The sequence below is a fragment of the Cricetulus griseus genome, chromosome 3 (genome assembly GCF_003668045.3).
Source record: "Cricetulus griseus strain 17A/GY chromosome 3, alternate assembly CriGri-PICRH-1.0, whole genome shotgun sequence".
NCBI classification, from domain to species: domain Eukaryota; kingdom Metazoa; phylum Chordata; class Mammalia; order Rodentia; family Cricetidae; genus Cricetulus; species Cricetulus griseus.
In genome coordinates, this window is record NC_048596.1 from 146496911 (window position 1) to 146521066 (window position 24156).

Here is a 24156-nt window from a genome sequence, read left to right on the forward strand (position 1 = left end):
ATCTCTTTGCTTCTGAGTCCTTTATCCTTCTTAAGACATTTTCAGAGGCGGCCATGCTACTCCCGAGGACAAGGATCAGACAGGACCCACAGGAACTGGAGGATGTTAGTTGATTTTAGGAAATTAGCCATGCTGTGATGGAGATATGCAAGTTCAAATCCTCCAAGGCAGTCTGGGGCTCAAGTCCTGAGACCATCCACAGACATGATTCCCTCCTCAGGATCTGCCTGCTTTAAAGTCTGCAACTGCTTGGGTAATGAATATCTATCTGCTGAGTTAAATGTGAATCTCACTGAAGCAAGAACTTCATTACAACATCTAGACTAGGGTTTGACTAGATATCTAGGTATCACAGCTAGCCCACTTGACACATACAGTTAGCCACCCAAGTCTGTCACAGGCCTTATTTGGAATCATAAAATGAGTTGTCTGAGATGGGAGATAGCTCACCTGTATCCTACAAACAGACAACATGTCAGGATGCATGAGCATCATGTAGGGAGTGGAACCATGGATGAGACTCTATGTGCACCTCAGGAAGCATTGTACCCCTCCCCAGGCCCCCAGTGTCCCAAAAATCTCATGAGAAGAAATGGGTCTGTATTTCATCTTATTCCTGAGCTAGTAGCAGACTGACTCACTGGCCAGAACACCCCTGGTGGCTGCCACCTTCTGAGATATAAATGTGAAACGATACTCTTGTGTAAGGAAGGGTCTTCATGTCCTTCTAGTCATAAATCATGGCCATATCTCCTCCTTGATTTGGGGAGGGGAAGCAGGGGTCTCTGGTTATCTCTGCCACATGTTGGAATCTGGGTCTCTCTTACCAGAGCTCTGTCTGTAACCAGCTGGTCATCTCTTTTGTGATTAGGAATTACATATATTTGAACAGGAATGTTTAAAGGGTGAAGTCAACGAAATAGTCAGATACTCGGGAAGAACGGATGTGGGATTGGCTCTGTGAAGGAGGAGGAAGGCTGTAGAGTTGACTCACCATGCCTACATACATGTGTCTACTTGCCTCTGATGCACAGGTTGGGAAGTCTCTGTGGTATTCCAGGTATATACAAGGACTGTCTTGCCTCTTCTTCAACTGGCCAACCAGTTCTTTGAGATGGAGGCCAGTTTCATTCCCTATTTACCATTTTCATTGTTGTTTGGGGGGGTTTTTTTGTTTGTTTATTTGGTTGGTTTGGCTTTTTTGAGACAGGGTTTCTTCGTATAGCCCTGGCTGTCCTGAAACTTGCTCTATAAACCAGGCTGGCCTTAAACTCATAGAGATCCTCTTGCCTGTGCCTCCTGAGTGCTGGGATTAAAGACATGAATCACCATTGCCCAGCTCCCTATTTACTTTTCAGGAGACCGAAGTTCAGAAAGGTTGAATTATTTGGTTGGGTCACATGGGTAGCAATGGCTGGAAGCAAGTATTTCCTGAAACTAGATTCAAACCCTGTGCTCCCAGGTGCTTCTCACTTGAGGAAGAAGACTATGATGCCTGGGTAGGGCAGACCTAGGGCTGTTCAGAAGTATGGGACTCGGAGCACTGGGTTGCTAAGAACTTTAAGAACAGGAAGCATTCAACTGGCCAAAGTGCAGAGAATGAGTATCTGTGGAGTCCCAGACACATGGGACATGTATATCACAGCACCTCCCCAAGGCTCAGGGGCCATGGCAGAAGAGAAGGGGGAAAGATTGCAAGAGACAGGGGATGGGGGGAGTGGCAGGCAAACTAGTGTCTTCTAAACACAAAAGGACAGCTGCGCTCGGGGAGAACTCAACATCAGCTGTGGTTTCCTGCCTGAGACCTGCACAAGATTAAGTCAGTGGACATTCCAGCTTGGAGGATGGAGAAGGCTCGTGAGCCCCTACCCCTGGCTGATGAGCTATTGCTAGTTGAAGGCCACTGGGGGAGCAATTGTCAGTTTTCTTTAAGGGTGTGACCATGCACCAGGTAAGTGTGGGTGGTTGCTGAGGATTAGCCTGGGAAGACAAGGCAAGGCACTATCTAGCATCTGACACTGTGTCACTATCCCCATCCCAGAGACCTGAAAACTCAGCATAGGAGAAGTGTCTTGTCCCATATCACAGAGATTGCTTAGAGATTGCTAAGGGTTACAGCCGGTTCAACAAGCTTAAGAACACAGCCATTGAGACCCCAGCCTTATCTCTTCTGGTGCTGCGCCCCCCCCCCACCGATGTTTCTAGTGTTTCTCTCTTCAAAGCCTGTCCTTCCTTGGATTGATAGAGGAATAATGAATAAGAGGGGTTATGGTGATATTTTGTTTATGATCTAACAAAGCTAGATTGAAGATCAGAATGCAAAGCTAGCCACACTAGCTAGCCACACTAATCAGCCATATAGGCCAGGCAGTGGTGACACACACCTTAATCCCAGTAGCCACACTAGTTAGCCATAGAAGCTGGGTAGTTGTGGTGATGCACACCTTTAATCCCAGCACTGGAGAGGAATATAAGGCGAGTGGAGACAGGAGTACAGTGTACTCAGTCTACAGTCATGCCGAGAACAGGATCAGCCCTTTTTATTCTGAGCCTTGATAGAGGTAAGAACTCTCTTTGCTTTTTTGATCTTCAGCTTGAATCCCAATATCTGTGTCCAGGTTTTTATTATTCGTGATACAGGGGTAAAGTTGAGTGTTTGCTAGTTGGATAATGTTGAAGGTTTGATTTGTTCTTGGTGGCAGATTATAAGGCGTTCAGAGCAAGGCTGAGAGGTTTGTTTGGGAGATGAATGATAGCACAGAGCTCCAAGTCTGGAGCATAGCATCTATGCTTGGAGAAACTAGATATGCACAGTGCAGAAGGCATTCAGTGAGTAGTGGGTTCCAAAGAACCAAGCTCCAACCACAGGCGGAATTTATGCGTGTTTTTCATTGCCCCAAACACCAAGATGACCTGTGGTTAAAGTACAGAAGAATGTGCTAGAAACTAGAGCTGCCAGGTTGTGGGTAGGGCTGTTTAGGGAGGAAGAAACATCGAACTCCCCATCCTGAGTGTTTTCAAGCCTGGAACTCTGTGTATCTAGGAGACTGCAGGGGGATTCCTCCAAAGGAAGACCTTCCAGCTGTGGATGCAGGATGCCCTGGGTCCCACAGGAGTCACTGTGGCTCCACTGTCATGGGAACAGATCTGGGTGTTGCTTTCCTGGAAAGACAGGATTCCATAGGTCAAGCCAGATTAGGGAATCTGGAGAGACCCAAAAGTTGATTCTTCTAAAAAGAAGAATTTTTTTTTTTTTTTGGTTTTCAAGACAGGGTTTCCCTGTGGCTTTGGAGGCTGTCCTGGAACTAGCTCTTGTATACCAGGCTGGTCTCGAACTCATAGAGATTGGCCTGCCTCTGTCTCCTGAGTACTTTGCTTTTTTGATCTTCAGCTTGAATCCCAATATCTGTGTCCAGGTTTTTATTATTCGTGATACAGGGGTAAAGTTGAGTGTTTAATCCTGGGATTAAAGGCATGTACCACCACTGCCCATACACAAAAATCAGATGGGCCTCTTTCCTGCCCTAGGGGCTAATCTGACCATGAGGGGATTGGAGATTTTGTTTATTTTGAAGCAGGGTCTTAGCAGCCCAAACCAGCAGAAGCTCACTATGTAGCTGAGAATCACCTTAGGCTTCTCTTCCTCCTGCTTCCACCTGCTAGCACTGAGATCACAGGTCTGTTATGCCTATATGTGTAGTTTATGTGGCACTTGGTGTCGAACTCAGGACCTTGTCTGTGTTAGGCGAGCATTCTCCCATTTGAGTTGAGTCACAAGCCCCAGGATAAAGGGTTCGGCAGCACACTGGGCTATGGCTGCTGAGACTAACTGTAGGCTTACTGTCCACACACCATCCAGTATACCTTCTTGTGTATAAAGAAAGCAGAGGTTGAGAAAGTATTAAAGGACACACCACCAAACCCTTTCTGTGTGGCTTACAGAACTCAGCTTTGCCCCCAGCCATGTTTGAATGGTGTCTTCTGCTTATCTATTCACAGCTCTTGTTTGTGGGAGTGGATGCATTGGAACAAGTTACAGAGTTGGAGAGAAAACCAACCAGAAAACATCAGGGACTACTCCATCCCTTAGTCTGTGTGTCACAGCTGTTACTGCAGCTCCTGGTCTGTTGATTGGGGGCAAATTGTGTGTTCTGTGGGCCACAATGTTAGCCCATTTCTCCTGAGGAGTCTTTCTCCCAGATTGTGCCTTCCCTCCGCCTGCCCAGTAGAACACCCCAGCTGCTGTGGTCCTCACCACTATTGGCTACTATCTGTCGAAAGAGCTGGCTGGTTTGCTTGTGTGCTCGGTCACCTGGCTTCTAAGTAACTCCTGCTTCATCCTCCATCCCCATAGCTCCAGCAGCTGCCTTGCTATATAGGAAGAGACATGTCCACATACAGGTCTGTGCCATGTCTGTTCCCTCTGAGGACATACCTGTGCCAGTCATCCTCTGGAGTGATGTGAAGGCACTACCATGCTCAGCCTATGTGATGCTGGGAACTGAACCCAGATCCTTCGCAAAAACAGCAAGTGCTCTTTACTGCTGAGCCATGCAGATTCTGTTTCTTTGTAACATAGGCTTTTAAAATTTTATTATTGTATGTGTTGATACATGCATGAACCGGGGTCCCCTGACGAAACTTCCGAATGCCTTGAAGGTCCCTCCTCTATTGAAGCCTCTCTGGTGCTTATCACTACTTGAGCCACATATAAGCAGTGGTAAGTCAAGGACCTGGATTCTTTGTTTTGTTGATGTTGTTGTTGTTGTTGTCTTCCAAGACAAGGTTTCTCTATATAACAGTTCTGGCTGTCCTGGAACTTCCTCTGTAGACCAGGCTGGCCCCGAACTCACAGAGATCTGCCTGCCTCTGCCTCCTGAGTGCTGAGATTAAAGGCATGCACCACCACCACCCAGCAGAAATCTGAGGTTTTTATTACCCCTTTAAACCTTTTGTTTGCTGAGGTCTGCACAGTTGTGCTAGTTTTACTGTCCTGGAAGAGTAGCCAGTGCTCTTAACCACTGAGCCATCTTTCCAGCCCCTGAACACATGACTTTTATAGGGCTATAAATTCATGTGAGGATGGGTGTCAGCTATCAATGAAATGGCCGTGTCAGTGGCAACTATGTACCACATCAACCTAAAACATTAATATAAATCTGACTTTGAGGGGCGGAAGGAGCCAGGAACCTCAAAACTTATTGCATAACTTTCTTGTTTTTTTATTTGTTTGTTTGTTTGTTTGTTTTATTTCTGTTTTGGGGGTTTTTGTTTTGTTTTGTTTTTTTGAGGCAGGGCTTTGGAGGCTGTCCTGGAACTCACTCTGTAGACCAGGCTGGCTTCAGACTCAAGGAGATCCACTTGTCTCTGCCTCCCAAGTGCTGGGATTAAAGGTGTGGGTCACCACTGCCTGACTACAACTTTCTTATAAACTTTAAAGTGTTCTGAAAATCGAAGTATTTTTTTAAAGTAAATTTAGTTTCCACTGTGCTAAGGACAGCCAACAGTTACCAAGAAGCCATGGCCCTGGAATGTGTATTTTTTCCAAATCCCTGCTGATTCAGGTGCATCTGAGTTGTAAGACTTCCTGGGTATCAGTGCGTCTCTGTTCTGCATGTTTCATGCCAAGAAAGAGCTTAAAGGGGCTTTGTCTAGAGAGCGGTCTCCTGTGTGTTAGGCTCTGTCTCATCTTTCACAGGGTGGACAGAAAGCTTCCTGCTGGTGCTAGAAATATTTGTTGCAATCCACAGTAACAGTTGAACCACAGTAAAGAGAATTCAAGACAAAACCTCAGATACGGGACTCTGCCTGCTCTCCAAAGCCAGCCAGCCAGCAACGTTTTTTGCAGAGGATGTGCGATCGTTCCCATTTTAAACAAGAGCACTCATGGATCATGATGAAAATTTTACACTTGACCATTTATTTAAACAGGAGGTACCAAGGACACTCTGCTTATAGTTCTTGGCTTTCTGTCCCTTTAAGGATACCTTTTATTAGCATAGTTTTAGCTTTTCAAAAATTAAAATTCTCGGGCCAGAGAAATGGTTTGCTGGGTAAAGGCGTTTGCTACTTAAGCAAACTCATGGATGTAAGGATGAGAGGGGCTAGGGTGATGGCTCAGTTGTTAAGAGCACTTGTTGCTCTTGCAGAGAACCCAGGTTCAATTTCCACCACCCATGTGGCAGCTCACCACCATCCTTAACTGCACTTCCAGTTAAGTACCCAATGCCCTCTTGTGGTACCAACAGGTACCAGGCATACATTTGATGCTCACAGACATAAATGCAAAGCAGACACATACATACAGACTTTTCTTAAAGGTAGATAAGAGAACCAACTTCACAAAGTTGTCATCTGGCCTACACACACACACACACACACACACACACACACACACACACACACACACACACACACACACACACACACGGACGGCATACATACCTGTTTGTATGTATATGTGAGTAAATACTTATGTATGTGCTTGTGGATGTGTGTACATGTGTATAGAGCCAGAGGCTGGCATTAGATATATTCCTTTGCTGCTATACACCTTTCTTTTTCATTTCTTTCTTTCAGTCTCTGTCTCTCTCTCTGTCTGTCTCTCTCTGTCTCTCTCTCTGTCTCTCTCTCTGTCTCTCTCTCTGTCTCTCTCTGTCTCTGTCTCTCTCTCTCTCTCTCTCTCTCTCTCTCTCTCTCTCTCTCTCTCTCTCTCTTCAGATAGGGTATCACTGTATAGTCCTGATGGACCTGGAACTTTCTACCTAGATCAAGTTAGCCTGCGACTCACAGAGATCCATCTGCTTCTGCCTCCTCTGTGTTGAGATTAAAAGCTTCCACCACTACCCATTGCCACTTCGGTTTTTAAGACAAGGTTTCTCACTGGAGCTGGGAGTCATTGATTCACTTAGGCTGCCTGGCCAATGAGTTCCAAGGGTCTGTATTACTCCACCTGCCACCCCCAGTACTGGACTTCTACCCCACTCCCTGCTTTTATATAAGCGCTGGGGATCTGAACCCAGGTCCACATGCTTGTATAACAGAGCCATCTCTTCAGCACTGCACCCCCCCCATTAAAATTCTTATAGCACATCTGTGTGTATAGATCCATAGGTAAGCTAAGCTAAAGTCCTCTGGAAATTGGTGCTGCATAGATTTTTGTTAAAATATGGATCATGCCACTTCATTTTGCAGGGGGTGCACAGACCAGGTTATCACATTTTACTACTGTGCTGACATCTCCTGTAGGCAGAAGGTTCTGTCCTACCTGGTCCCGATGCTGTTTAGTCCCAAATAAAAACACAGAGGTTTATATTAATTACAAACTGTTTGGCTGATGGCTCTGGCTTCTTATTGGCTAGCTCCCTCTTTTTTTTTTCAAACTGCATGAGGCTTTATTGTTGTTTAATGAGTTAACCCCATGTTAGCTCTGGTCTTTCACCCACCCGCCATGGTGGATGGTTAGCAAAGACAGCTCGAACTGGCTGCAGAGAGATCTTGTAGGGCAGCGTAAGGGGAGTGTCTAGGGGTATACACAGGCTCAGGATTGGTGTGCTTCCAAGCTTGGAGGGCTTGATTGGCCAACTGGTTGTTATGGCCCATAGGCCCTCCCAGGGTGGTTGCTATGCTCTGCACATCATTGCTATGCACTTGTCCGTAAAGCACACCCAGAGCCGTAAAGCATAGCAGCACCAGCTAACTTCTGATTGGTTCCTTGCCACAAGGCAGGCATCTGACTTCTAGTGACTAGGACAAGGTCATGGCAAGCACGTGTTACTATCATGGCTGCCAAAATGGGGAGCTGGTCCCTTCATTCCCCCATTTTTTTGGGGGGGGGGGAATTTCAATCATGGAATTGCTGTCTCTCCCTCATCCCCATCAGGGAGTGAGAGATATTGGCATCCCCATGCAAGGGAGTTCCTTCTGACTTAGCATTTTAACCAGGGAAAATGGGCAGCAAATTCTTTTCCCATGCTACTTCCTGCTGACTTTGGGATGAAGTTAGGGACCCCAGAAGGTTGAAATGCTAGTCAAAAGCAAACAAAGCAATTTAGGCAATGGGGAATCCACCAGGGGCTGTTGGCAGACTCTGTTGCAGAGACAGGGGGTGATCACATCAGCTGGACTGGTTCACATCCACAGCAAGTCCAGGGCTGGCTTGCAGTCTACTTAGAACAGGCTAGCTCACTCTTAATTATTAACCCATTTCTATTAAAGTATGTATCTCCATGTGGTCTTGGATTACTGGAGAATGCTACCTTCCTGGTAGCTACATGGTGTCTGTTCTGGCGAATCACTCCCTGCCTTCCTTTTCCCAGACTTCTAGTCTGCTAGCCCTACTTATACTCCCTACCTGGCTACATCCTGCCTGTCCATTGGCCAAAATAGTTTTATTCATCAACCAATAAGAAAAATATATTCACAGCATGCAGAAGGACATCCACCATCAATCTCCCCTCTTAGATTCATCACTCTACCCAGAGTATGGTAAGAATAAGATGATGCAATGATGATATGGAGACATCTGGGTGCTGAAATTAGGGGGGTAAGTCAATGACAATGTTGCCGGTGCCACTGCTGAGTCCCTTGCCACAGAGGAGAGTCTTGCAGTGAGAAAGGCATTGCAGAGGGGAAGGAACCACACAGCCAGTCAACAGCCAGTCATGCTGGACTCTTTAGCATGAAGCCTGAGAGCCAAAACAACTGAATGCAAAAGTTAAAATGGGGCCTTGGCTTCTCCTGGGTTCCAAAGAGATCTGATGTCAAGAATTTTCATTTTAGGTAGTGACTTCAAAACTACTCTTGGTTGAATTTGTTTAAGACTTTATGTGTAGTATTACTGAAATATTACATATGTTGTAAAATATACCTCCCCCAAATCCATAAGAATCCAAGGGACATGATGTTGCCTGTGGTGGTGTACAGCCGTAACCTAGAAGCCAGGTGTGGGCAGAAGGAGCCCAGGTTTGAGACCAGCCTGGGCTACAGATGAGACTCTGTCTCTGTTGTTCAGGGTTTCAATCCTCTAGTTGAAAGTTAAGGTCTGACTTGAGCAGCCTGGGCTACTGCATTTTCAATTCTGCCAGAGGGTGCAGAGCCTGCTAACTGGTTGTAAAGAGTTTATTTTGTTGTAACTTCCACATCCCAGTTGTGCCTTCTGGTCACCTTCAGGGTGGTTTTACCACATCTGGATCTGGTTTTACCAATAGAAATAACTTAATTCTGTGATACATTTCTCTCAATGAGGGCTGGGGGCGGGCGGGCGGGCGGAGCTGAGACCCCACAATTGCTCCTCAACTCCAGCCTGTCTTTTTCTCTGCTGCCTTTGCTCCTGAGGCCTGCTGAGGCTTCATCTGATTAGCTCAGCAGCCTCTTTTGAGTGCTCCCTGGAGGACCAGGCTCTGTTGACAAGGGCCAGCCAGAGTAGGCTGCAGGCCTCCTGGGCTCACTTCCACTGTTGCCGCCCCACCAGCTTGCTGTTCTCTACATCCATAGAACCAAGCAGGGCCTTTCCACCTTTCATCCTAGCCCAAACTCGCTGACGGATGTGAATCACAGAAAAGCCAGGGAAGGCGCTGGTGGCCTTTGAGCTGAGAACATCCCCAGTGGACAGTTTGCTAAGGTTATGTGCCCCATGCTCAGAGCTGAGGTGGCTAAGTGTGGCTTCAGGTGGCTGCTCCAGTGCTCAGAAAAATAAAGGCGCTTGGCGCTAAAGATGTAAGTAGAACTCTCCCATCCTCCTGGAAAGAGAAATGTTGGAAGTCTGGTGAGGTCCTGAAGAGCTAGCAGGCCCCAGGGACAACAGAAAGCAGTGCACAAAGGTAGGAAATGTGTCACAGATCCCTCAGCCCCAGGAGGTGTTGGGAGGGTTTCCCCAAATGGCTGAGAGAGAGAGAGAGAGAGAGAGAGAGAGAGAGAGAGAGAGAGAGAGAGAGAGAGAGAGAGAAGAATTGCCTGTAGAAGGCATAGAGTGAAAGCTGGGAGCTTTCCTACCTGTCCTGTTCTTGCATATGCATGAGGCTGTGGGCGGATTGCCTCCTTGGGGTCTTGCTGTCCTTTCATCACAGGGAAATCCAAGCAAGGCACACTGCCCTTGTATTTTTCTCCAGACACTGCTGTTGGTTTTGTTTTGTTTTATGCCAGTCTGGGGGACCCATCGACAGGAAGCAATGCCTTAGTATCTTTGAATGGAATTCCCTTTTATCTCATTTGAAAATAGGAAAGACTATACAGTGAGGAGAGGAGAGTCACTGAGGGGATGGCAAGGTTTGCTGGGGGAAATATGCCACACTATGTCAGTGTGCTTTTCTAAAAACTAGAGGGCAGAAGGGTTCCAGAAGCAAAATGTTAAGTATTCACTTAAATTGCGTGCCACCGTTTTATAATCAGCACTGAAAAGTTGGCCCCATTTTTTGCAATCTTATTTTTGCACTTCAGATGCATCATAAGGCAGACACGGCAGCTGCCCGCCTTTGGTAAAGATCGGCGTCTTCAAAGGGATTAGGCAGCTCTGCTAGGCTAGTGTTCAGCTTGTCCTTCTGTGACCCAGAGGGAGGTTTATCCTTCTAACTTCTAAGAGGCCCTAAGCTAAAAGGATCCTTTTACAGGTTTGTTCAGAAACTCAATTTACATCCTAATAAACTCAGGGAATCAATGTCACACTGGGCTGTAACCCTGGAGAGAGCCTTGAAAGCACATGTTGTTTGGCTGCTAAAATGTAGGGCTCTGGGGCTGTCCATCACATCAGCTCACCTCCTGCTCTCAGCTCACCAGCTACACCGTATCTGCTGATACACATGTTCATGTATTTATGTTGGCGTTGGCAAAGGAGCTCACCTACGTGTAACTCTTTTAGCCCATTTGCCTACATTCATTTCTAAACAGGTCTTTGAAGAGAAGTGATCGCCCAGGCCAGGTGTGATTTCCCTCCTCCTGTTTGGGCTTTCATTTCTTGCAGCTGGGAGGTGCGTGTGCAGTACTGAGGTAGACTAGCTTGAACTGTGAACTTTGACGGTAAGAGGACATGTCCCTTCCCTGAAGGTGACTCACAAAACCAGGTTCATGAGCTCTATAGTATTACATCGCTGCACTTGAAGGGAAATCGATCTCTTTACCAAGCCTTGGGCTCCATGTCTATCATGGATTTTCCAATGGATCCTGTGGGATTTCCAAAGCTTTTTCCACAGCCAGTGTCAGTTTAAGAAGTTTCTTGTAGCCAGGCAGTGTGGCATACATCTTTAATCCCAGCACTCAGAAAACAGAGACAGATGGATCTCTGAGTTTGAGGATAGCCTGGTCTACAGAGCAAGTTTCAGGCCAGCCAGGGCTACACAGAGAAACCCTCTCTTGGGGGGGGGGGTTGTTGCTTGCAGCCAGCACATGCCTTTATAGCATTCTTGGGGTTACATGGACAGTGAGGTCTACTGTATGAGTCTGATCATTCCTTGAAAGTCAGGGTGGCCCAGCCAGCATGAGAGCTACTGCAACATGTGTGGAAGAACATATCAAAATGCTCACCCAAAAAGTATTTGTTGTGTGGGGATCAGGAGAGGAGGTTCAGAGGCTAAGGGTACATATTGCTCTTCTAAGGGACAAGAGTTCAGTTCCAGCCCTTGTAGGAAGGGTCAGGAGAGGAGGTTCAGAGGCTAAGGGTACATATTGCTCTTCTAAGGGAGCAGAGTTCAGTTCCAGCCCCTGTAGGAAGGGCTCACCACTCCCTTTTGACGCCAGCTCCAGGGGGCATACATGAACTTAAAATTAAATGAATGGGGGGCTGAAGAGGTGGCTCAGCAGTTTAGAGCACTGGCTGCTCTTCCAGAGGACCCAGGTTTGATTCCCAGCACCCACTTGGTGGCTTACAACCATCTGTAACTCCAGTCCCAGGGGACCCAACACCATCTTCTGACCTTCCTGAACATCAGCATGTACATGGTGCACAGATATACACGTGCAGACAAAACACCCAAACACGTAAATTAATTTAAAACTATAAATAACTAAGTCTTGTTACAAATAGGGTATGAAATGATGATGGCATGGAAAGCCAGTGTGGTCTTTGGCACTGAAGTGGACCTTGTTACTCACCTGTTTGGTACCATCTTGTCTGTCCATCTTGCTGAACTCTAGATGTCTCAAAGTACTGCCTGCACCCCAGTACTTTGCCTCAGTCCCCATGCAGTTCACTAGCCTTTTTTTTTTTCCCATTTTTTGAGACAGGGTTTCTCTGCGGCTTTGGAGGCTGTCCTGGAACTAACTCTTGTAGAAAAGGCTGGTCTTGAACTCACAGAGATCCGCCTGCCTCTGCCTCCCGAGTGCTGTGATTAAAGGCGTGTGCCACCACCGCCCAGCCACTAGTCTTCTTTATCTCTGGTGTTCCAGCCACAATAAATTCCTTCCTTTTCCTGACTTTCCTCTTCCATTTTCCCTGCTTTTGTACCGTGTGGTTCCATGTTCCTGGATGGACCTTTTCATTTACAAACCCCAATGTCACCTGCAGGACGAACTTCTGCAGCACTCTGACACCTGTGGCTGCCCCACCCCATCCCAAGCCCCTGTCCTCCAGACTCTCACACCTTCATGTTGCACCCCTCTGTTTGGAGTGAAGAATTATTTGCTTGATACCTAATAATTGTGAGTCTCACCAGGCAGAGGCCAGGTCTCTCACTTCTCTGTCCCCAGGCTGTCACAAAGCCTAGTGCTTATATTTGTGTTCAGGAGATAATATAATGACTGTCCTGTGATGTAGACACTTGGAGTAGATAGTAGGAACATTATAGGAACATTATCTATTTTAATTATGAGATGATCCTGTTCTGGGAGGTCTTGAAAAGCAAAGACCCTCACCACTGTTACTACAGAAGCCAGGGGAACAATGTAGAAATTGTTCAGTAGCCTGCAACTTAGGCAGGAATCCATGTGGCAATACAAAGGTGTCACAGCTCCTCCTTGGGTAACAGTGGTAATTGTTTGTGTCCCCAAGGAGAAGAAAGGTGTGGTTCTGGGGCTGTGGGACTCAGCCCTGGATCAGCTGTCTTCTTAGCTTGTTGTAACCTTGGGCAAGTCATTTCATGTCTCCACCCCATGTGAGCCTCAGAGAGAGCTTCGAAAGTTGAGGTGACACCCTCTCCCCGATGAGCGCCGTCGAAGCCCTCAGAGCATGAGCCTGTTGAACATCTCTGAGCCCTGGACAGGGTTTTAGATGGGCGCACCAATGACTGCTTTTTCAGAAAGCCAGGCATTCATGTGGGATTGGATTTGCTCAGCCAGAAACTAGAACGATATGCAGAGGGTCTGCAAGTGGCCAGTGGATAAAGACACTTGCTGCATAAAGGAGAGAATTAGCTCCATAAAGTAGTTCTCTGCAACCTATACACATCACACACTCACACATACACACACACACACACACACACACACACACACACACACACACACCATATACATACATGCACACTAATAATAATAAACTTAAAGTCTTTCTCTTCAGTGTGTGTGTGGTGGTGGTGGTGGTTTGTTCGTGTGCATGGGTGTGAGTGTGGGTCAGAGGCTATAGTCTGTCCTAACATATCACCTCTGAAATGATCACCAGATCCACTCTTCCCTCAGAAGAAAGCTGGGGGGGGGGGTGGCATCTACTTGCCCAGGTGCGTGTAATTGCCCAACTGTATGTATTGTTTCACCAGCAATAAAAATCCAGCAGGGAAATGAGTGATGCTAAAATTAGTTTGTTTGTCCTTTGACAAGATCTCCCCAGTTGAAAAAAAAAAAAAAAAAAAACTGTGTTTATCTAACTGGCAGGGTGACTGTGGTAAGATCAAGATTAACAGCCCTGGTTAGTGGCACATGAGACTGTGCCATGAAGAGCTCCCCTGCTCTCTTTGCAAGGGCATTTTTTTCAGTGTTCAGCCTCCGCCTCCAACAGAGGCTGTGCCTTTCAGTGGAAGTGTTCTCCCTTTTTGCTAGATGGATTTATACATTGCCCACTCTGTTATACACTGGCTTACTACATCTGGTTGACAGACAGACAGCTGGACAGATGAATGGGTGCTGGGTACAGTGGCAGGTAGACATTCCATTTGCCTTGCTTTGTGTCTTAGGTCTCAAGTTTGCTAACATTAAGCTGGAGGGAAAAACGCTCTGATCAGTGTGATCGTGGTGTGTGTTTGCTAAACCCTCTGTGGTTGGGACTTTGCTTTATTCCTTCATACGTTCACTTATTCAAGCAAAGAAATATTTAATATACACACAGAATTGGGATGAACTAAAGATGTGGATTGAAACAAAATAATGCTCTAGCCTGCATACGAGAAGCACATCATCTCCTGGGAGAAAAGCATTAAAAGGCAGTTATGCAAAGGAGTGTTTAACGATAGCTGTGAGCATTTTTATTTTAGTTTTCATTAATAAATGATTCATGTATCATAAAAACACACCATTTTAAAGTTTACAATTCAGTGGATTTTCACAGATTTTAATCATACTGCTAGGTGAAAAGTTCAATCTGTTTTACCTTGTTGGCACAACCATAAACACTTGGTTTGATTGACTTGAACAGGTGTGTGTGCACTCACACTCACGCACATGCTACTGCTCACACAAGATGGCTCCCAGGAGGACTTTCTTCTCTGCCCCTTCCTTGGCAAAATGATCAAGTTCAGTGTCCCACTGACTCTGCCTCAGTTTAGCTCTGCTACTATTCTCCTTTGAAAATGAGGAGGAGCATCTAACCAGTCCCTGTGGGGGGATAAAGGGAGGACCACCTACCAGTCACTGTAGGGAGTTAGGGGAGGACCACCTAACCAGTCCCTGGGGGGGGGGGTTAGGGAAGGGTCCAGGTAGAATGAGGCACGGATGCTCTGTGCTTTAACCTCTGACTAGTGACTGCTCTCAGGGACTCTGGTAGGTAGAATTTAAGGCATCTATTCAGAAGGTTCTCCCTCCCCCTAGACAATACTGAGTACAACAGAAGACAGCTTGAAGCATGGCCAGGAGTAAATGAGCATGAGTGGTACTCCCAGTGTCTTCAGAGGTTTCCCACAATGTTAAAGGCTCTGGGAGCCTTTCTCCTCCCTCCATCTTTTCCTGCCTTCTCCCTCAAAAGCTGTTTTGCCCACAGTGTGCTGAGGACTTGTCAGCCTGTTCACATGACATCAGTAAAGCACCTGCTTGTATGATCGCTGACATTCAGAAGCACACCATGGATGCATCTGACAGCCGGTTTTATTCACCAGTCCCGTCTGCTTCATAGATTCCTATGAGTTTGGATTCTCCCTGCCCCCAAGATCCTAGACTGAATCAGCAGCCGGGTTTTCCTTGAGCTGTAGTGACGGAGCCTGGGGAATCTTTCCTTCCCCCTTAGAGCACGAGGTATTGTGCAGGGTTTCCGGATACAATGGCAAGACTGTGTGCCACTGCTTTTGACCACACGTGCCATCCTCTTCTTTCAAAGGTACATGACCGATGGTGGACTTGGCCTCTACACTCGTCGCCTGAACCGGCTTCCTGATGGGATGGCTGTGGTGCGAGAGACCCTACAACGAAATACCTCCCTGGGCCTCGGAGATGCTGACAGGTAGGTCTGCTGCACTTGGATTTAGCCACATGCAGAAGCCATTTGAGAGTGGCCTGCCAAACACTGGTCGTGATATTGGGAGAGTGGATGGGTGTGCTCTTCCACCCGAGGGAAAGCAGGGTGGCCCTGAGGTTGTCCCTGCACTAAGAGCTGGCAAAGAGATAGCAGAGCGCTGCTGTGATTCCTGGGTCTCGCTTGTATATGGCGTAAGGTGTATGTATTTGTGTGCATGTATTTGGTGATGCTGCTAGGAATGCAACCAGGGGCCTTATGGATGTCTGTAAAGCATTCTACTACTGAGTTACGTCCTCAACTCTAGGCTGGTGCTTCTGACTTCTGATAGCAAGAGCAGAGTTCAGTCTTGGGTGGTTTTGTTCCTGTTTTTACTGTTCCTCAGCACCTCTCAGCCAGCAGGCCCCAGGGATCTGCCTCACTTCCTCTCTCATTAGTCAGCTTTCTAGGTATTGTACCTTGAGCTATCCAGGTCTCTATATAGAGTGGAGGTCAGCCCCCTGCTGTTTGGAGCTGGGTGGTATAAATCCAACTGACACACACACACAAAAGAGGTGACATTCATAGGAGTCAGTCAGACTTTTTAACACCATGCTCAGAGACAAAAAGAATGAGTGTTTGGCCTCCAGGTTTCTAGCTCTGACTCTAGCATAAACCAATTCCCTGGCCTTGAGCAAACTAGGAAATGCGGGGTTTGGTTGTATGTTTCGCCAGCTCTAATGTGCTGTCTGTCTGGCTCTCAATGTACCGTCTGGGTGCTCTTTAGCCGTCTGACTGTTCAAGAATGTTCTGGCTCACTTGACTCCTTCCGCATCTGGGCTGATGAGACATAGCAGGGAACTTAGATACAAGCAATTTGAAGTTCCTGTGTAATTTTAGGACGCTGCTTGTGGGTTTTAGAAAGCCATGTTGTGAGGCAGGCTCACTCTCCTGCTGTTCTCCTAGCAGGTGGGGGACTAGAAAATGAGTCAGGGGTTAGTTAGAGCACTCGCTGTTCTTCCAGGGGAGTTTGGTTCTGAGAACCCACATTGGGCATCTCACAAACCCCTATAACTCCAGTCTCTGGAGGGTCTGATGCCCTTACGAGACACACACCACACACACACACCATACACACACACACACCATACACACACACACACCATACACACACACACACACACACCATACACACACACACACATACCATACACACATACACACACTGATACACATATATGCATACATTTTTCTTTTTAAAATGCTAGGTGAGTTATGTAGCTCTGGCTTGCTTGAACAAAGCAGGGCAACATTGTAAAGAGACAAATACTGAAGTATTGCCCAGCAATGGAAGAGGAATCCACACAGTCTCTCCCGCAGTGGTTCTCACCCTTCCTAATACTGCAACCCTTTAATGTAGTTAGTTCCTCATGTTGTGGTGACCCCCCCACCATAAAATTATTTTACTACTACTTCATAACTCTAGTTTTGCTACTGTTATGAGTCATAATGTGAATATCTGTGTTTTCCCTTGGCCTTAGGACATTCGTCCCCCAAAAGGGTCTGAGAATCACTGCTCAGGAGCAAGGCTAGAAAAACTGAGTAGGGGGTAGTGCTGAGTTAATTGCTAAGACCTCAGGATCTGTCCCAGTGTGTCTGTAACTCAGCATATCTTACTTTGAGCCCCACAGTGTCCAGTGGGACTCAACACTGAGGACAACAAAAGGCTTTTTACCAGAGTTCTGTCACAAGTTAGTTTTTGTTTCTGCTATTCTATAAAATTACTGGTTTGAAAAAAATCCATACAAAGGCTGAGGATACTTAGCTGGTAGAGTACTTACCTAGCAGGCATGTAGCCCTGGGTTTACTCCTCAGCACTGCATTCAAGCAAACAAACAGAAAACCAACTGGATAATCCCAGCACTTGGCAGGTAGAGGTAGGCAGATCTCTGTGAGTTCAAAGTCAACCTAGACTAATGGTGAGTTCCAGGACAGCCAGGGCTATGTAGAGGGACTATGTCTCAAAACAAACAAAAAAATCCCACAAAAGATGGGGAGAGAAAAAGAAGGTGAAAGGAGGGGGCAGGGCAAGACTTGCCTATAGAAACCTCTGAGAAGCCCGGCAGTGGTGGTGCACACCTTTAATCCCAGCACTTGGGAGGCAGAGGCAGGTGGATCTCTGTGAGTTCGAGACCAGCCTAGTCTACAAGAGCTAGTTCCAGGACATGCTCCAAAGCTACACAGAGAAACTCTGTCTCAAAAAACAAAAAAAGAAAAGAAACTCTGGGAATTCTCTTTTTTTAATTTTTATGTGTATGGGGGTGTTTTGCACATATACATATCATATGCATGCAGTCCCCTTCAAAGGCCATAAGAGGGCATCAGAGTCCCTGAAGCTAGAACTACAGGAGGTTGTGAGCTGCCACGAGGGTGATGGCGATCAAACTGTGGTACTCTACAAGAGCAACCGGTGCTCTTAGATACTTAAGAGCCATCTCTCAAGCCCCGAGAGCTTCACTTTCTAAAACATAAACTCTGCAACTGAAATCTTTATAGTAAACTTCACCAGGAAAAAGTCAGTGTCTGTAACACTCTCACTGGTGGTGTGGTAATTTGTCCAAACACTCTGCTTGTCCTCATCCTGTTGCAGTTAGGATGACTGTTTGAAGGCCTTGGGAGGTCAGTCTCCCCTTCCAGCAGAAGCCTCTGAGATGGCTGTTTATCCAGTGCTTCACTGGGAGCCTAAGAGAATCATCGTGTGTGACAGCTGAGCCTCTTGCCTCTTTTTGGAGATTTCAGGGGTAGGATTAGGAAGATGGAAGCCTTTTGTTTCTGTTGTCTCCTTTCAACACCAAATAAACAGCAATGTCTTTGGGGCTTCCCCACACCAGGCGTGATCATTTAAGGGTCAAGTAGAAGACAACCAGCCAAGTTAACTCAAGAGACTTCTTTTTCAACAACAAAAGACAATAATGATAAAATGTCTTCCTCTTTTATTTAAGTTCTAGGTTACTAGCAGGGATATATTTGTATCCTTATGGAGTGGGCTAAATTTCTGTATGCTCCATGGTGATGATGCTCTGCTGGCTAAGTGAAAATAGCTGTGGCTTTATGTCTTTCTGTGTGTGCACATGTTTTCATGGGTGCACATACGCATGTATGTACATATACTTATATGTGTATATGCATGTGGAGGCTCAAGAACATCAGGTACTGGCCCGCAGGCCAGAAGAGGGTGTCAGGTACCTGCCTCTCGCACTCAGAGGTCCCTGAACCCAGACCTCTGGTTTTCTCAGCTAGGCAGGAAGCTGGCAAGCCCCAGAGCTCCTCCTGTCTTTGCTTCCTTAGGGGCCAGTGTTATGGGTGTTTATAAGGACACTGCTCGTTCCATGAGTGGTTGGATCCAAGCTCCTATCCTCATGACTCCACAGCCATTGAGGTATCTACCCAACCCCTTTATTTTTTTGAAACTGATTTCTCACTGACAAGTGAGCTGGTGAGATAGCAAGCCCCAGAGCTCCTCCCTTCTCAACCTCCCTACATATGCTACACAGCTTCCAGTGGCAAACTCAGTCTCTTTCCTGACTGAGCTAGCTTCTCAGTCCTTTATAGCCTTACTTAAAATATTCTCTGAATTTCTCTTCCCCTGGCCCCATGCTAAGGGAGTGTTTCACAAAGTAGGGGGCGAGCTGTAGTACAAGAAATAGTTGTAAATGATAGGGAACTTTTTAATATTTATTTTTTAACTTTACTGCTTGCTGGAACTTACAGACAGCACATCAAAACCATGATTTTACAAACATTGTTTATGGTAAGAACCGTGTAGGCGTGAGACAGTGGGTATGAAACACCAAGAGAGCCACAGATGGTGAACATGCAAATTGGGTAAGACTTGTCTTCCCCCATGACTGAAAATATATTCTTTAAGCCATTTAAAGCCACCAGAATCCTTCCCTTATAACCTAAAACACAAAGATAATTTCCAGGAAGTTTTAGGTAAAAGGAGAAATCCAAGTCCTTGCTTATGGTTTCACACATTCCTGAGGAAATGGGAAACGATGGAGACATTAGCCCGATTTGTTCTCAGCCAAGGGAACATGGCACACAACGGGCAGAGCACTCTGGGCTCAGGAAAGTCACTAGCCTAGGCCCTCCAGCTCAGGACCACAGCTGGTCCTGAGACCAGAACAGGATGCCGAGACCCCAGACAGACTGCGGCTATTTGCAGCATGGCCCCGTGTTTCATTGGAGTCATTAAAAGTCACCAGCAGGAATGTGTGTCTTCAGAGGCCTGGAAGATAGAAGCTTGTCAGTTCAACCCTTTATGTCATCAGCAAATTCTGAGAAATAATAAAAACGATAAATTCAAAACACAATTCCCTTTGATCTCCTGTCACTCTTTAGGGCTGTCACCCTGGATCCCAGTCCCTTCCCGATAGTGATCAGCAACTACATGAAGTGAAGCAGAGCCAGCCAGCTGTGGAGGGAGGATCAGCTGGAACAGATGGAGGTGGCTCATTACATGTGATAGGCTCCAGATAACAGAATGAAGGACACTTGCTGAGGAGGAAGAAGTGTGACATGCAGGGCTGAGAGGCTGGCTGTCAGTCAAAGAGTTTCTGCATGAAGCACTGTCCCATGAACATGTTGGGTATTCTCAGATTCTAGCAAGACAGGTCTTTTATAAACAGAAAGCTCAGTGCAAAGTTGCACTTGTGAGTTTCTTTCTTGGATCCTGCAAAGGGCCTGTGTCCGGGGGTCTTGACAGTCCTGATGGATTAGCAGGCAACAGACTTGGAGGAGCACTTAGATAGATGCTCCTCCTTGCTGACACTTCCGGGTCACACTGTGTCACTAGGACAGAACTCAGTGTGTATTTTAGATCAGGCTAGGAAACGGAGCAGAGAGGAGAGGTTTTCCCTCATTTTATGGATGTGTTTTCACTCCCCAGATGGTAGTTGTGTGAGTGAAGCTTTGAAATTGCTTTTTAAAACAGACACAGGACACATGTAGGCTGTGCAGCCTGTACTTGGCCCCGACCCTGGCCTTCAAAGCCAACCCAGTTCCCACTTGAATTGTTGTAACAGCAAGGCTCTGGGTGAGAGGCTGTGACTGCAGCCTGCTATCAAGCAGCCTACAAAGCCTAGCCCAGCTCTCTCCCCAGAGCACAAGAGCCCACACCCTGCCAGGATGTGTGACTTACCCAGAACAAAGCAACCATTCTGCACCCAGCAGCACATTCATCTACCCAGCTTGGTCCTTGGCCTCCTTACAGGTCCAGAGTAGGGACACTGAGAATTCTGACTATCAGTTTGTGGCATTGGTTAGAGGAAGAGTTAATGATGTTAAAGCTTGACGATGCATCTTCTTAGTGATGTAGGAAGTCCAGGGCTACCAGAGTTTGCTAAGATTCTAAAGCCATGTAAAAACTTACCTTTCCCAGTCTTAGCTTAACAGCTATTTGGTTCCTGTACTAGTCGTTTTAGTTTTTATTTTAGTTGTCCGAGACAGAGTATTGCTGTGTAGTTCTGACTGGCCTGGAGCTAGCTGTGCAGATGTGGCTGACCTAAGGGCATAGTTGAAGGAGCTGCTCACAGCATGGCTGGCGGGCAGAGAGGCAGGAAGAAGCTGGGACAGGCTATGCCTACAAGAGCAGGCCTCCAGTGGCCGGCCCACTTCCTCCAGCCAGATCCTATCCCCTAACAGTCTGTTCAGTGTGAATGCATCAGAGGCTGAGTCCATCGATGAAGCTGCAGGATTGCACAGGACCAGCTGCCAGCCTCCACACAGGAGCATTTGGGGGCCAATTTTATATTCAGGCCACAACAGGAGGTTCTCTACTGTAACAAGTTAAGCCTCTCCCTTTCTCTTCCTCTTCCCCTCCCTCCTCCCACACCACCGGGAACCCCTCACTCTTCTCATTTTGAAGGCCAAGGGCCCTTATTCCCAGTGATGCCCATTACACCCAGGAACATGTTTTTCTTTGTATCCTGCACAAGGCCTGTACCCATTCTCTATACATGGACATTGGCACCACAGAAGCCAGTCTGCACTCTTCCTTGCTTCCTCCCCATCCTTTCCAAGCCCCACCCCTTTCTGTTCCCTCCAGTGCATCCAGGAACAAAGTGGGAGAGAGTGAAAGTCACTGTTCCAAAGCCCATAAAAGGGGCCTTGGAGGCAAATCTCTATTTCCGTTGTAACAGGGTGATAATTAGCACACTGGCCTTCCTGGAGGGCCCCAGTCTGCCCCTGCCATTGGCTTCCTTTTTAAGCAAGAGGCCGCTTCTGTGGGCAGGGGCCACCTGGGTTGAACAGGGGGTGGTGATGACAGGAAGCAAACCATCTGCACCTTAAGCTGCAGAGGAATTCTCCAGAGGGTTGTAAAGGGCTGGGAACCTACAGCCTGCCAAGCCTGGAGCCTTGCTTCTCCCCGACTGTGTTCCCACTTAGAAAAAAAGGGCAAGAGGTGTAGTGGCTCAGTGAGACACTCCACTCCCTGACACAGCTGAATGGGGGCTGGAGAGCATCACCATGACCCCAAAAGACACTTTGGTAAGTGGTGCCCTTCCAACAGTTGTTGAAAGATAAGTTGTATGGGAGCTGGAGAGATGACTCAGAAGTTAAGAGCACTGGCTGCTCTTCCAGACCTTCAGTTCCCAGCACCCACATGATGGCTAATAACTGTCTGTAATCCAGTTCCGGGGGATCTCATATCTTTTTTTGGCCTCCAATGACACTGGGCATGAACATACTTCACAGACATGTATGCAGACAAATGTTCAGACACATAAAAGTAATTTTTAAAAGATAGCTTGAGCACTTAAAATTGGGATAGAAAGATGTCTAACAGGCTGAAAGCTGGAATGAGGGGCCCAAGAAAAAAGTCAAAAATTGGGAAACTTCCTCTGTGTTTAGTCCCACAGCAATCCAGAGCCTAGTCCCTGAAACTCAGTCAGAGTATGTCCCACAGCAGAAAGTAACTTCATATGATGAGTCAAGGAATCTTAGAAAGTCCCGGCATCAGTTAGGATAAGTTAGGTTTTGTTGGATAACAGTCAACTCCAAAGCTTCTCCCCCTTCTCATCCGGCCAATGTAGATGGTTATGTCCATTGCTCTTACAGGGAACCAGGTGCCAGAAGGACAGTTGTTCAGAATGAGACTTAATGATCCCCTTGATGAGGAGATGGCAAGTGTGGTGAGCCACACTTCTCTAAAAGCCTCGGAATGACCATGTTGACCGAAGGAAGTCATTCCATGTGAAGGGAAGTACAGTACCACCGCATGTGTGCCAGGAGAGCAGAAAACACATGGTGACTTACACTGTCTCACTACATGGATTATATGGACTTTATATCCCTACACCTCCCATCATAGATCCAATCCTGCAAGAACCAGTGTGTTGCCTATTTAATACTGTATGTTAGTTCCAGTATGAGCATGTGTTCTTCAGGACCTTAGTGGTTCCTCTGTGGGGAGGAAAGTCCTCAGGTAGATGAGGAAGCTGGTAGCTGCCCCTTACTATGTATCAGCTGCCTGTCAACAGTATGACAGCATAGAAAAGCTGATGACATAACATTTACTGAGCACTTACTATGCACCAGGCCCTTGGATTCTAAAGATGAGCTAGACACAGTCCCTGTGTGCAAGAAGTTCATAGTCAAGTCATGACACCAAATGCTAGAAAGATGTGTGACCACGTGTGCACTGTGGTTATACGGTGGGGGCATATTATTCTAATGAGTGGCAGTAATTATTTTTCTGACAATGATGGTTACAAAGATTCTTCAAGGTCAGCAAGATGGCTGAGTGGCTAAGGGTTCTTGCTGTGTAATGCAGCCCAACTGGGTTTGATCCCTAGAACCCTTATAAAAGGGGGAGGAAGAAAAATACCTCCACGAAGTTATTCTCTGATCTCCAGACACACGCTGAGGTGTACCTACACTCTTTCTTGTTTAGGGTTACTATAGTGAAACACCATGACCATAATAACTTGGGGAGGAAAGGGTTTATTTGGGTTAACCATCCACATCACTGTTCATCATTGAAGAAAGTCAGGAGAGGACCTCAGACAGGGCAGGTAACTGGAGGCAGGAGCTGATGCAGAGACCATGGAGGAGTGCTGCTTACTGCCTTGCTCCTCATGGCTTGCTCAGCCTGCTTTGTTATAGAACCCAGGACCACCAGCCCAGAAATGGCCCCACCCACAATGGAATGGGCCTTCTCTCTTCTATCACTAATTAAGAAAATGCCTTACAGGCTTGCCTATAGCTGGATCTTATGGAGTTATTTTCTAAATTGGGGCTCCCTTCTCTCTGATGACTCTAGCTTGTGCCAAGTCAACATAAAACTAGCCAGCATACTCACACATACGTTACACACTAAATTAAAAAGGAAAATCTTCTAGATGGACTGGAGAGATGTTCAGTGAGTGGGTAAAATACAAACATGAGGGTATAGATTTGCAGAACTCAGTAAATCCAGGCATAGTAGTGCTCATCTGAAGTCCTAATGCTGAGACAAGAGAATCCTGGAAGCTTGTTACATACCCACCTAGCTCGGCATATGCCATAGCATTCAAAACACCCTGTCTCAA

The 24156-nt window shown here is 46.7% G+C and overlaps 1 protein-coding gene across 11 annotated transcripts in view; it reads left to right on the forward strand.

Moving 5' to 3' along the window:
* The window catches only part of Nav2 (neuron navigator 2), a 356301-nt gene that overhangs the window by 225080 nt on the left and 107065 nt on the right, over positions 1-24156 (forward strand). For all 11 annotated transcript variants that reach the window (XM_027410497.2, XM_027410500.2, XM_035442487.1 and 8 more), the window contains exon 11: positions 15449-15571. In XM_027410497.2, the coding sequence (XP_027266298.1) occupies positions 15449-15571 (123 nt within the window). The remainder of the gene's footprint in view (positions 1-15448; positions 15572-24156) is intronic.